Source organism: Pyxicephalus adspersus, chromosome 2, assembly GCF_032062135.1.
Source record: "Pyxicephalus adspersus chromosome 2, UCB_Pads_2.0, whole genome shotgun sequence".
In the NCBI taxonomy this organism is placed as follows: domain Eukaryota; kingdom Metazoa; phylum Chordata; class Amphibia; order Anura; family Pyxicephalidae; genus Pyxicephalus; species Pyxicephalus adspersus.
The window spans coordinates 112,591,281-112,606,283 of record NC_092859.1 but is presented as its reverse complement, the minus strand read 5'-3'; the positions used below and the strand labels follow the sequence as shown (position 1 = coordinate 112,606,283).

The window sequence follows — 15,003 nt, the reverse complement described above, 5'->3', positions numbered from 1 at the left end:
GTGCGTCTTATATTCCGGAGCGTCTTATAGAGCGAAAAATACGGTATATATTTATATGTAATCATATAAGTAAGGTTGAAAAGTAAGTAGGAATTGCTGTCCTACCTGTAGATGAAGTAAACTCTATTTCTAATGTAATGCTGAATAGTAGCACAGGTCAAACAGGTCTCAGTTTCCAGGGAAGAGATAGTAAATAATCCCTAGCAGATACAGTCGGCAAAGTAGGTTTGCCATGTAAGCTTCCACAGCGTAGGTACCATACTAAGAATAAAACAATATTTTGTTTTTTTCTATTAGGTATAGTATTCATAATCATAATAAATTGTATTCAATGAAAGCAGAAGTACCCATAAATGAAATATACCTGGATTCTACAGAGAAATCTCCTCTTGTTGGTGCTGGAGAGGATTGTTTGCTTGTTTAGATACAGCCTTGTTAAAGGTTCCTAAGGCATCCTCCTTTATTATTATTATTATTATTATTATTATTATTAAACAGGATTTCTTAATAGGAGGATGGCTAGGGACCTAGGGACCTCCCATACTCCATGTGCACGTAGGCAGCATGGGGATGCCTGTGGGGGCTGGCCTGGTGACGCCGGGATGGGTGGCAGCGCGTAAAGCGCCACCCACTCGTACCTCGTCACTTGTTGGGAGAGGACGGGTCTCCTGTCACTCGGCTCAGTGCTAGAAAAGGCAAGCAGCCGTCTCCAGCACAGCATCCCCGTCTAAGAAGACGGGGATATACGGGGAAAGGGCAAAGCTGTCCCCAGCGAAGGGTAGGCTTGCCTAAGTTGCACCCCAGAGTTCCAGGGTGCCCCCGTCCCTGTAAGTCGGGTGAGAGCAGGGACGCTCTCTATATGTTTTGTCTGGAAGTATATACAGAGAGTTAGAGATGAATGAAAGGAGCCAGCATGATTGTTATGATAAGCAGTATCTCATATAGGATCAAGTGGATCACGGTTGGAACTTGACAGAAGCGGGACAAAACTGTTTTCTTGCGGTGAAATATACATTCTAGTTATAAATATATTTTGTTTAAGAATTGCTAGAAATACAGTTTATAGTATATTCCAGTACATACATATAGTATCCCGGTATTAAATATTTTCTTTCATAATTTTGTATGAATCTTGTACTACCAATTATATTTTCAATATTTGTGCCGAAAACTCAAAAAGTCTTTTATTCAAATACCTATATAAACCAGGGTTAGGCACAATCAAAATATTAAGCAAAAAATCAAAGATATCCACCACACACTACCCCGATGAAAATAAAAAATACTGTTTTCTATCAACTAGAACCAGCCTGGCCATTCTCCTCTTTACCTCTGGCATCAACAAGGCATTTTGGCCCTGAGGACCACCAACCACTTTTTTTCGACCATTCATCGTAAACTGCAGAGATGATTGTGTGTGAAAATCCCAGCAGTTCGTCAGTTTCTGAAATATTAAGATGATGGTGGTGTGTGTTCACTGTAGGATAAAGTGATTGTATGTTTAGGAGGGCTGACTCTGCATTAGGAATTGTTAGTTTTTGTTGTCATGTAACTGTTGTAGTCATAGATTCTCCAATTTCTGTGTAACTTTAAATGGGTGACCTCCACTTCCTGACAACTTTAAGGTTTAGATATCCTGTTTTAGTGTGTAAGGGGAAATCTTTGAGTCATTGGTAAATTTTTTTCTAAATTAATCAGCAACATGGTCTGAATGGTTGGCATACTTGTATTTTTATCCAGGGTGTCATTTGGTGTTTTTTCCATATTTGTAGCAATTGTCGAACCCTCTGACACATAATAAAGATGGTAGATGAATTCTGAAAGGGGCCCAATTCTTTGCACACTTGCTTTTTTCCTTTTAATGCCCCAGGAATTTATTTTTTCACATGCTGAGCTGACATGAATCAAAGGGTTAGGCTTTAATTTTTGGGGATCCACTACTATAGGGTCCAGACATCTGGATGTCTTTTGTTATGATGGTGTTCAAGAACCTGACGTAAATGTATTTGTCACATCCTTCACTTCCCCTTGAAACCAAGATTAGAGCGTTTTTATAAAGATCATAGTCATATATGATAACGTGCTGCCTCTACAAGTATATTTAAAAATGAGCCAGCAAAGCATTGTGTGTTTTACCTGTTTCAGACTTTCTTCTTTTACTTTCTTCCGCGGGTGAAAAGAGCTGAAAGGGAGTAAAGGGGGGAAGTAAGTATATGTAGCTAGAGTATTGAGCTGTAAAAAACCTTTTTGCTTTGCCTTGCATGGAAAAGGCAAATTTTCACTGTGTTGTAGGATTTGTATTAAAGTGTAAACAAGTGATTGTGATTTATCTCTTTACTACCCTGTTGAACTATTAACCTTCAACATTGTGCTGACATGGTAAATGTTTCAGATCATAGAATCTGGGGAGGTTTTTTCCTGTTATGCTGTTGTTTTTCTGAATAGAGCTACCAAAGACTTTTTTCTTTTGCATATTGTATGCTGTTGTGTGTGTGTGTGTGTGTGTGTTTTCTGTTTTTTTTTCCGTTTCTTTTCTTTCTTCCTTTTTATATGTTCAGTAATTCGAAATGTGTGCAACAGTTTTGTTTTTATAATTCTTTTTGTAATCATTACCATGTTCATTATAGTGAACCTGTTTCAGACCTGGACAATTTAAATTGAGCATATGATAAAACAACAAGTGCAATCATTTTTCTTACCTGCCTAATTACCGCCCAGCTGTTGCTAAGCTCTGCATGTGCAGCCCTGCATTGGTTGCCAGGGAGAACTGGCAATCTTGGCTTCCATTGCGTGCCGGGAATTATTGAACTCTCTTCCGTTCGTATGAGTGTTACGTCCTCTCAACATTGTTGGAGATCATCTTCAAGTAAAGAAGAAAGATGGCAGCACCTTGTAATAGAAAGAGGTTAGGTGAGTAATCATGGGTTTAGTTCCACTTTAAAGCGGAAGTAAACTGCGAGGAAAAAAACGTATTCACCCTAAAGATCTGGTATCTGGATGGCGCCACCATCTTCTCCTCTTCCGGGTGTTTTTAACGCCTATCTCGGCTGGCGTAGATTGGGAAAAAACTTTTTTCCCTTTTGATGAAAAGGCTCCTTCTCCCTTTTGATGCTCAGGCATTCACAGAAGGAGCAGCCAAGAGCCTCCCGGGAGGCTCTACGATCCCATTCATTCTCGATCACCTAGGTGATTTTGTTTTTGGTGTTGCAGAAAAAAAAAAAACAAAAAAAAAAAAAAAAAAAGAATTTTTATTAACACTTTTGAAGTTTAACCAGCCTGTTAGTTTGATGCAAGGCTACATCCATAAATCTTTGAACAAATACACAAAATCTGAGAATCTACCTCTGCAACTTGGACTTTTACAGACAATGCATATTAATTACAAGAATATAAATTCAAACCTAATTTTTATTTAACCTTTTATGTTAAGTGAAAATTCTGAGTTTAGGTACGCTTTAATTTTCATATATCAGTCGATCCCTCTATGGGAAAGTGGGTGGGTTGTGTCCAGAGTTGCAACCCACCCACCGCCCTGAGCCTGGGATCCATACAGGGAAAGCGGTCCTTGTCTCTGGACCCCGCTTTGAGAAGGACTCCCTAGTGGGGACCTTCTCCTGACCCCGTAGGGGGGCGCCATCGGCCAGAGACACGGAGCACCAAAACCACTGGTTGGCGACCACTAGTCTAACACAACAGCACACCAAAAGAAGTGCATGACTTTTGTCTCAACTTTTTTTTTTCTTTTTTTGATGTGGTGTGGCTGTAGTTATGGTAAATAGGCCTTTATGGTGAGTCTGCCTGGAATGTGTAAAAGGTATGAAGCAGTTTGAAATAACAAGAAATCAATATATTGATCTACTTTCTTTGTGTATTTTGCATAAATGATCAAAAGATGAAATATTTTTTGTTATGAATTTCTGGTGTAGCCCAACATGGTTTTAAAGTAAACGTAAACTTGATTCTCATTTCTCCTTTGCCTGCATTGACATCTTTATTCAGTCCATTTCTGGGTTTTGAGATCTTTGGCTGTCTTGTCTGGCCAAGCTGGAATGACACAACTCCAGTGCATAAGCATGATCAGGACACCAACCAAGTTTGCTTTATTGCAGAAAAGACGTAGCAGGTCCTATCTGTAAGAGCCCATCTTCTCAGTTTTGGCTTTACAAAATTTAGTTAAAGGATTTGAATATTAAGCAAAATGCTTAATTGCGATTTGAACTAAAACTGTAGTAGTTTAATTGCTTCCCACTGCCAGCCCAAAACATGAATTGCAGAGATTGTTTGCTCCTCTGGTCTGACACCACTTTACCCCCAAGCCTGCTGCAGTGCTAGAATCAGCAATTCTTCCAATGTCTCTATTTTTTGTCAAACTACTGTTGAGCATTTGTTGTAGTTGATATCTGTGTCTAATAATTACCACATTTGGTAAATATCAGTTAGGCCTAAATCCTAGCCTGACTAGGTGCCTAATTAGGTTCATAGTCTGGCCATCTCTTCGCACATGTTCAGCCTTGTAATTAGGAGCTGGCATTTTGTCTCTTGCAAGACTTGGACGCATAAGAACATATGATTTTGAGATTACTCCAGCCTTTTTTTTATTTTATTTTTTTTTTAAACAGTTGGGATTTTCACCTTTATTACCCCAATTATGTGGCCTACAACTATTAGCTGTACAGTTTTATTTTTATTTTTTGCTTTTCTCTGTTCATAATAGATACCTGTGTTTTATCTTGTAGGAATGCATCCTGTCAGGGATAATGTCCGTAAATGGCAAGAAGGTCTTGCATATGGATCGCAATTCTTATTATGGTGGAGAAAGTGCTTCCATCACACCCCTGGAAGATGTAAGACGACTCTATTTTTCTGCACACATAATATGTAATGGAAGTTATTGGTTTATTAATGACAACCTAGTGACTAATGACTTGATAGCTTGTCTACTTTCAAAAGGAACCTTAGTGGAATGTGGTTTCTCTGGTTAATATAGAAAAAATTGAACTAAATGGTATGCAAGTTCAACTCTTGTTTGCATTAAAATGTGCTCCAGCATATATTTGTTAATTTGTTTAACTATGTGAAATAAGTTAATTTGCACTGAAATCTAATGCAATTTCCTCAGTCTGCACAGTTCTGCTAAACTAAAGAACACCCTCTCTTTATCAACATAACATAAGGAGAGAGGTGTTCTGTAGTCAAGCAGAGGAGAACTCAGGCAAAGCGGATACTTCAGTCCAGTAGAATCATGGTTGTTAGCTCATAGAAGTAGAATACGAGCTCACTGCTTTTCTAGGAGATCAACATGGATTTTTTTTGTATTTGAAGATTGTTTTCCAAAGACAAAACATCCAGAACTTTTTTTTTTCTTATATCGTAGAAATGTTGTACATTTTTTTTAAAAATGTATTATTATTTATAAACAGCATTTATATAGCACCAGCATATTAAGCAGCTGCTGTATATTGAATAAGGAATGCAAATGACAGCCAGATACAGACAGTGACAAAAGAGGAGGAGAGAATCCTGCCTCAAGAGCTTACACTCTTGCAGGTGGGGGAAGTTACACACAATAAGAGGGGAGATATGTAGTGGTGGGGAGTAGTGAGGGTTTAGGAAACAGAAGATGGGTTGGCAAGTTTGAAAAAATGGGTTTTGAGTGCAGAAAGTAGGAGCAAGGCGAATAGAACGAGGAAGACCATTCCAGAGAGTCGGGGCAGCTCTAGAAATGTCTTGGAGCTGTGCGTGTGATGAGGTTATTAATGAGGAAGTCAGTAGGTCGTTGGAGGAGCGAAGAGAGCGGCTAGGGGAGTATTTTTCTAACAGGTCATAAAGGTAAGTAGAACAAGAACTGTGGAGGGATTTGATTGAATTTGATTTAAAGGTGAATTTGAAGCCAATGAAGAGAACTACAAAGAGATTGCAGCATAATAGATTGTAGAGGAGAGAGTCGGGTTACTGGAATACCAATAATTTTGTATTTTTTTCTTTGTCCAGGCAAACTCTTTTTCTTTAGTTAATCAGCTGTATTGAATTAGATTTATTTCCTTCTCTGTCCATGTAGTGTTTATTGTACCCTTATTTTATCTTTTAGTTGTACAAAACATTTAATATCCCTGGAAGCCCCCCAGAGTCAATGGGACGGGGAAGAGACTGGAACGTTGATCTGGTTCCTAAATTTCTTATGGCTGGGGGTAAGAAGCAGTTTATCTTCTTGTAAACCTTTTAGGGCTGATAGATTATCTTGACCATTTTAATCCTCCTGTAGTCAGTTCAGCATCAGTTCATAGGCAGATAAATTCCTTCTAAGTAAGTACATATGCAAGCACCAAAAAAAATGGGACCTCTGAGTCTCTCATTATTTTACAGACGCTTATTACAGATGGCCCCTAAAAAAATATAAATCTGTTGTGTTCTCTACTGTTTTGTCAGATGAACTATTACTACCTGTGACAACTTTATTTCTTTTGCTGCTACCAAAATTCACTGTGAGTGTGCCATAAATGTGCAGTTACCTAATATTCTTCCAATAGAAAACACATATAGCAACTTTCTGCTCAGATATTTAAAGGCTCTGGGTTAATGCCAAACCAAGTTGAAAAAAACCTGCAGTCTGTAAATTACGGGGTCAACAAGCAGGAATACCCATCTGATGGCACCATCTCTGTTACACAGAACACTTTCTGGTTCTGATGCTAGATTTTGGTATCAGAAGGACTCCTAAAAGGAAATAATTAAACCTTTGGGAAATGTGGTGAATGTCTGTGAGTCATTATAATCAGATTTGTAAATGATTACAGGGGAAAAACACTGTAATATAGTATGTAGTAATAAACAATATAGTTTATTGTATAGTATGAGATGCTTCTGACACATTTTACTAGTTTAGATTTAATGTATGTATAACTTTTTTTTTTCTGCCACATGACTGTTCTATAAGAACTAATTTTAATTTCCAGGGGTTTTAAAGGCCAACCCCTGGCCTTTGTTTTAATAGTTGAAGTTTGTGGCTAAAGCAATGACCTAGTTTTAAATTGCCCATGTCTGTTGAAAAATGTTCCATTTTGCAGTTTTATACTTCTCATCTGTGAGGTAGTTTCCTGATGGAAACTCTTTTAGCTATAGATATTGAAATATTAGTACTAATGGTGCCTCATTGTCGTCTTTTTCAGGTCAGTTGGTGAAAATGCTTCTGTTTACTGAAGTTACCCGCTATCTGGATTTCAAGGTAATTGAGGGCAGCTTTGTTTACAAAGGAGGAAAGATCTACAAGGTTCCTTCAACAGAAGCAGAGGCTCTGGCATCCAGTAAGTAGCTTTTATTTCAGCTAGGATCACATCTGGTTCTAGCAGTCACTATATTGGGTTACTGATAATCTTTTTCTATGGGGTCTTTGGTCTTTTGATTTATTAAAGCTCTCCAAAACTGGAGAATATAGACATACACGTTGATCCAGCAAACCTGGAATGGACTGGTCCATGATTGAAAACATTTGCCAAAAAATAGCAGATCATTTTAAGAAATCCATTTCTGGTTTGCTGGATCACCCAGGTTCTCCCATTTTAGACATGTCCCATCTGTTCCAGTCTGGGAGAGCTTTATTAAATCACGGCCACCATTAACTGTTTATTACTCCACTCAAGGTTTGATGGGCTTGTTCGAGAAGAGAAGGTTTAAGAAGTTCCTTGGCTTTGTGGCAAATTATGATGAAAATGATCCAAAAACAATGGAAGGAGTTGACCCTAAGAAAACTACTATGCAAGAGGTTTACAAGAAGTTTGACTTGGGCCAGGATGTTGTTGATTTCACAGGTCATGCTCTGGCTCTGTACAGGACTGATGAGTGAGTTTCCTTTTCTTTTTCTTTTTTTTATTAATTATTTTTTATAGTTATTCTTTATTGTACCTAGATGCTGAGTAATTGTAATTATACACATTATTATTATTAATAAACAGGATTTATATAGCTCCAACATATTACGCAGTGCTGTACATTAAATAGGGGTTGCAAATGACAGACGGATACAGACAGTGACACAGGAGGAGAGGACCATGCCATATGTTTAATTTTCTAGTTTAATTAGTCTGTTGTGTACACAACCTGAAGTATACCACTATTCCATCCCAACAAAGTACTTAAGTAGTTAAATTATGATTTTTAATGTTATTGTTTTTAGATGGTTAGAGAGTGACCCTTAGTTCTGATTCCTATTCCATCAGATAGGGTGAAGTATAACTTGAAGGGGGGAGATGACTATGCATTGCATGTAGAAAGAATATCTTACTGCCCCCTCTCCCGCACACTATCATTTCAATCTTGTCAAAGGGTGAGCATTGTTCCAACCTGGTGGTAGTGTCATCCGGTAATGCAGAGGTCAGCAAATGTTTTTGGCCACTAGGCCATTTCAGGGGTAGGCAGGAGCACACAAGGCTGTATTCTCTCTCAAGTCCCGCCCTAATAGCTCTGCCCCTACCAGGAACGTCCCCTGAAGGGAAATCCCTCTCCTCCACAATGCATACAGAGGAGAGGGAATGTTCCTTATTTACCCCGGTGGCGGAAGTGTTATTGCCGGCCGCAGTAAGTAGGGAAGGGAGCCACCACACTGTCGGCTAGGCCGTATCTGACCTAAAGGCCGGAGTTTGCCGACCCCTTCTGTAATGTGTCAGCTGCTGTGGCTGCTTGTTTCCCCCGATACAATTCAAAGATCAGTGAGTACAGGTTCCAGCAATATGCCCAAATATTTATTGACCTCCGTAGCCCAATTGAAAAGTAATTAGGACATCAGTTTATGGCTCTTAGGAGGGAGCCTGTGGCTTGGCATAAATAAATTAATTTAAAACTTAATAATTAATATTGAAGATTAGGTTTGAAGCTTTGGTGAGGACCCAAAGCCTTTCAGTTTCTTTTGTAGGTTGGACAATGATATGAAGAGTTTGGAGAGCACAAAAGTAAATGTAGCAACTTTTTGATGCAAGCCAGCTAAATGAAAGCCAAAATATCTGGGTTTGAGCAGATAAAGTTTGAGAGGCTTAGGGGTTATTCTAAAAATAAGTGGGGACAAGGGGCATCACTGGTGGGTACTATTAAAATGTGAAATGTCCTGATGGCTGGCCATATCTTTTCACTTTAAAAATGTGATTCAGTATGCAGTAACACAGAAGTTTCACATTTCAGGCTCTGCTTAGATGAACAAGAAAAAAAGTTACCTTTTCTCAGAGGTAGATAGATTATAGAGGGATTAGATCTTCTGTCAGATTTTAATATCTGTGTCCTTACTAGGTAGAATTACCTTCTAATTGTCCTAACGTATGGTATTGAAACACAAAAATATCACTGATGTGGTCTGTGGCGTTCTACACTTTCAGTGTGTGGTTAACAGAAACATCGTAGTTGTTTGCCTTCATGAAAAGGCCCCCTAATGACAGGAAACCCCACATTTTGTGGTTGTTACGAAAACTAGAAGTGAGAGTACAGTATATTGTCAAATGGGGGTCATCTGTTAAAAGGTACATTTTGTGGACTTCTGCTGCCCTGCTTGTTACATATCCAGGAAAGAAAGTGACCAGAAATCGGCCCAGCTGGACATGGACAGCAAAGGAAAGATTTTGCCCCTTTCATATTTACTCCAAAAGTGGAAAGGATGTTGGCTGTACACATATATTTCCATTAAGACACAAAATTACATAGTTATCGATCTGTATATCCATCTTCCTTTCTTTGTCAATTGAAGCATAGATAACATTCACTGCATAGTTCATTGACTTTCACACGTTTAAAGTAGAAATGTTTCCACATTTTACCTATAATTCTGGTTAACACCGGTTACATTTTTTTTTATTGTGTAGGTATCTGAATCAGCCCTGTCTTGAGACTATAAACAGGATTAAGCTTTACAGTGAATCCCTTGCGCGATATGGAAAAAGCCCTTATCTTTATCCACTTTATGGCCTTGGAGAGCTGCCACAAGGTTTTGCAAGGTAAGGAAGTGATTACAACTCTCTAGTCTATTGAATCTTTCAGAGTTTCTCTAGAAGAGTTATTATTTTTTAATAAACAGGATTTATATATTTAGTTCTAGTAAATGGGGAAACGGATCTGATTCATCTAAACGAGTCAGTTTTATCTTTTTGTTGTTGTTACAAGTGTTTAGTGTGTGTATAATGTAGGCACAGACAATGTATGTCTGTGTGAATGTATGTGGAGATAAATATATAATAGTTTTTTTTTTTTTTTTTACAGATTAAGTGCCATTTATGGAGGAACTTACATGCTCAACAAGCCAGTAGAAGAGTTGGTTATAGAGAATGGAAGGATTGTTGGTGTAAAATCAGAAGGGGAGGTGGGTATTTTTCTTTTAACGGATCTCTTCATTAACTGATCTCTTCATTAACTGATCTCTTCATTAACTGATCTCTTCATTAACTGATCTCTTCATTAATAGTTGTTTTTAAAATGAGATTTGTTAGCATTGTCTTTCTTGTAGGAAATGAGAGCAGGAAAGTATTTCACAAGTGCTTTTTGTATGTGGCTTGCAATGAAATGTAATTACAACATATATATTCCTGCACAATGCTCCCCACCAATCAAATAGTTTTGTAGAAGCTCTTGCAAGGAATTCAGACAATACACATATATGTTTACAAAGAATTGATGGCTTCATGTCAGTTCTTTAGAATATGTGCGGTGTTTCTGAATTTCATTATGCTGATGTTGCTGCCCATGTATGGAGCAACATGACTTAGAAATCCAAAAAGTTTTGTGAAACGTGATAGTTTGTAGTAGTTCCACTTAAAAAATTTGGCCTCGGTAGGTCCTTATTGCAGAAAGGGACAGGCAATGTCCCTACTTCTATAAGTATTTTTACTTGCCTTTTTGTCCTCTGTACTTATAATTATATGAATATAACTTATTTATATTTCAATGGCTGAATAATGCATTTTTTTTTTCTAGGTTGCCAGATGCAAGCAGCTGATTTGTGACCCTAGTTATGTTTCAGACCGTGTCACTAAAGTAGGGAAGGTTATTCGTGTTATCTGTATTCTTAGCCACCCAATTAAGAACACAAATGATGCCAACTCCTGTCAGATCATCATTCCCCAAAACCAGGTCAATAGAAAGTCTGGTAAGTCCTTTAATTCCGTTTACTTTTTGCTTGATAGGCTTTTGGAAACCCTCATTTGCGGAAACAAATTTTTAAGAAACAACTCTTGGCTTTTTTGAAATGTACCCATGCAGTGGGGTCCTCCCTGCTCCACATATGGTAAATGCATTTTTGTCTCCCCCTGTGCAATGCAGGACAGCTGCTCAGAGAGCGGCTTCTAGCAACTACTAGATTTTAAGCTCTTCGGGGCAGGGTCCTCTCCTCCTGTATCACTGTCTGTATTAGTCTGTCATTTGCAATCCCTATTTAATGTACAGCGCTGCGTAATATGTTGGCACTATATAAATCCTGTTTAATAATAATAAGATAGAGAGGTTAAGCTCTACCAGGGGGATAGGATGAAGGCTGGGGGAGAAAACAACAAGGGTAAGTAGTGTATGGTTTTGTTGGGAAAGGATAAGAATGTATAAAGCGATAGGACCAAAACACTTGTATCGAGGAGTTTTAGGGCAATCCATATTGTCCTAAAGCTTTCGCCCCTGTCATTTGCATTTCAGACAGCAGAAATATTTTTTACTTTTTGAATTACAAGAGGAAATCACACAATATAAAAGTAATTAACCCATTTACTCAATTTTACTACCCGTTTTGTTATTAAACCACATGTGATGTCTTTCCTGCTCTTGGCTATTCAGGCCACACTGAACAATATTTATTTATGATTATCACTAACCTGTTCTCTTTAAGTTCTTATGCTCCAAGCTAATTGCAGGGATGGGATTTATCAATGTAAGGGACTTAAACCTGATGGGTTGCTTTTTGTAATCATCATTCAGACTAGCAGGGCCACAAACCCCAAATAAGAAATTTGTGTAGACACACAGAAGCTGACTTTCAAAAACCAGTTCAGCAAGAATACAGAATGTATGCAGTCAATGTTATCATTTTAGTGACAAGCATTGTTTTTTTTTTTTTGGTGAGATTGTGTACACATATGGAAAGAATCTTAAACGTTGACTTTGTTTGAGCTGAATATTTTACGTTATATGTCAATCACTCTATATATTTCTTTTCTCTTAGATATCTATGTGTGTATGATTTCAAGTGCACACAATGTGGCTGCACAAGGAAAATATATTGCTATTATAAGCACTACTGTAGAAACCAATGATCCAGAGAAGGAAATCAGGCCTGCACTTGAACTCCTGGAGCCCATTGAACAGAAGTAAGTGGATATGTTTTTGTTTTTTTGTTTTTTTTTTTAATCATAACCTTACTGTCAGTTCTTCATGTGAAACAGTTTTGGTTAGTTGATTTGTTCTGATGCTGCTGTAACAAACATAAGAGAGCATTGTGTCTGGTTTCCTCATTGGTATAGCCAAGACCTAAAGTTTTGCAAAAGTAGTTAGGAAGCCTAGAAGAAAGGTTAAATTAATTTACTCCTGCACAATCCCCGGTCTGCAGGCTGTCATGGAACTTGTCACTGACAGGCACTGCACATTGGGTCTTTCCTATGCTCCTCTCTTAACGACCTGGTCGCATGAACGAAACCTTGTCATGAAGCAAGGAGCATCTGTATACATAATATGTGATGTCTAAATGTCTATACATAATATGTGATGTGATGTCTAAATGCTGCATCCCTTTCATAGCAAGCTCTGCGCCCAGTGAAAAATGTAAGAATGTACAGTATTGTAGGTGCTTACACCATGCAGCTATACTGTACACAAATCTACAGACGTGATGGAAACAATGTTTTTCTTTTTTAATTTTTATTATTCAAGGTTACTTATAATTTTTTTTTGTCCTTAAAATAAGTTTGCTTTTTGTGATATATTTTCTAATGTTACATATGTTTGTATATTTAACTATAGCTACACCTGAGGTGTTCAAACAGGTAGAAATCACATTCATGTCATGCTGTCATCCTAACTAGGTAGTACCTGCCCCTAGTCAAAGAATCATTCATAGCACTCATACAACTTTTAAAAAATATGTGTAATTTGAGTATAAATACACATGACAATATTGTATGTTTGAGAATGTAAAAGTGCTTTGTCCTGTGGTAGGTTGTAAATGCATTTTAATAGTCATTTGTCCTTTCAACCCTTCCTTCTAGGTTTGTTAGCATTAGTGACCTGTATGCCCCCACTGATTTGGGAACAGAAAGTCAGGTAAGCATTATATATATATATATATATATATTTTTTTTTTTGTTTCCTTTTGTAAAACGGAGCAATTTTGAAGATTTGCAGGTTGACAGTCATCATTTTTCTGTTATTTTTTTCTAAAACAATAACATATTTATAATGGTGTGTTGTATTGTGGTGCTAAGCTTTCCTGACTGCAGCTATGTAAGAAATATTCTGCAATTATAAACATTTTCATCTACCTGCATGTGAATATTGTGATGCTCCTATGATTAGTACATTGGCTTCATAATCTTCCTAACAGCCATTCTGTGCCAATGGTGTTTACAGAAAGTGGCTCCCCCATAGCTCCATACATAGGTTAGAATGAAAAGTTCTACTTGTTTAAAAGAAAAAAAATGTTGATAGAACTTTAGACAGTATTTGTGATGGAATGATAGTAAAACAAGCAGCACAAGCTAATCTCTGGTATTGAAGAGTCAGTGTGTTGTTGTAAGACCAAACATTCATTAACTCCAGTAACCAGAGACTATTTACTGTTCTCGCCCTCTTTTAGCCGGGTGCATCACCTGGCACCTTCCAGTAACCAGTTGGCTGTTTTTGGGTGGTGACTGAAAAGTTGGGTCTCAATACAGATGCACTAGACATAAAGACCATGGTGAAATATAGTATGAGGGGCAGAAATAGGAAAAAAGTAGTGTGGTTGCTGTATTCCTATGCCAACAACAATTGGGAACACGTGTCACCCGTTGCCCTGTTTTTGATCACCTGCCTAAAACTTCTCACCTAGCTGTTTAAAAAAAACAAAAACAAAATGTTTGATTAACACTGTAATGCAAATACAAGAATTTACTGGTTCATTGTGGATCCAAGAAACATTCTTTGCGATCCAATGCTGGAAATGTACCTATAAATTTGGTCATCCAGTGTGTTTTTCTCCCTACTTTGTCATTCAAATAAAGTTTCCCCCACTCATCTTTTATTGATGGGACACAGAGATTTTCTCAAGAGAAAGTAAAAACATACATTTCTTTTTTAGAAGTAAAAACTAGAAAGGATTTTGGTCCTTCTGTAGTCTTCCTGAAGCTTGAAAGAATATTAGATTTTCCTGTAGCTAAAAGAATACACATCCTAAAGTGTTACAAAAATGATTCTCCAAAAGTCAGACCCCAGAGTACTTTTTATTGATCCTTGCTAGAAAGCAATAACCCTCCTCTTTCCACAGATCTTTATCTCCCGCTCGTATGATGCCACCACCCACTTTGAAACAACCTGCAATGATATCAAAGACATCTATAAGAGAATGATGGGAAGTGAGTTTGACTTTGAAGAGATGAAGCGTAAGAAGGATGACATCTATGGTGAAAACTAGGCATTCCCAGGCCTAGGAAGATATCTAACCCTTCTACAAACATATTTCTGGAAATTAGGAACACTGTATGAAACTCAATATTGTAAGGCCTGCTTTTTGTATAAAGTCCTGGAAATCCAAGAATACTGCACTGGTAATTGCTCTATATCCTTTCCTCTCATTTTCTGATGAAGCTGTTGCCGCTACCTGGCTGAGTCATTAATACTACAGAAGTCACATGTATATTTTTTGTTCCTCCCAGTTTAATAGAAAGTGTGTGTCCCACAATGAAATATCTGCCCTAAGTATTGACTTTTTATCTCTGTGTTTTAATTTAGTGTCATCACTGGTACATCCATACTGAATTTTTTTTTTTATAAATATATATATATATATAAAAAGATAAA

The 15,003-nt window shown here is 37.6% G+C and overlaps 1 protein-coding gene across 1 annotated transcript in view; it reads left to right on the top strand.

Moving 5' to 3' along the window:
- GDI2 (GDP dissociation inhibitor 2) overlaps positions 1 to 14,901 on the top strand; it is a 23,391-nt gene extending 8,490 nt beyond the window's left edge. Inside the window, exons 2-11 of the mRNA XM_072401866.1 lie at positions 4,737 to 4,844; positions 6,089 to 6,188; positions 7,167 to 7,301; positions 7,638 to 7,836; positions 9,840 to 9,971; positions 10,234 to 10,333; positions 10,945 to 11,116; positions 12,176 to 12,320; positions 13,215 to 13,269; positions 14,471 to 14,901. Coding sequence (XP_072257967.1) covers positions 4,737 to 4,844; positions 6,089 to 6,188; positions 7,167 to 7,301; positions 7,638 to 7,836; positions 9,840 to 9,971; positions 10,234 to 10,333; positions 10,945 to 11,116; positions 12,176 to 12,320; positions 13,215 to 13,269; positions 14,471 to 14,617 — 1,293 coding nt within the window. The 3' untranslated portion in view covers positions 14,618 to 14,901. The remainder of the gene's footprint in view (positions 1 to 4,736; positions 4,845 to 6,088; positions 6,189 to 7,166; positions 7,302 to 7,637; positions 7,837 to 9,839; positions 9,972 to 10,233; positions 10,334 to 10,944; positions 11,117 to 12,175; positions 12,321 to 13,214; positions 13,270 to 14,470) is intronic.
- The last annotated feature ends 102 nt before the right edge of the window (positions 14,902 to 15,003 follow it).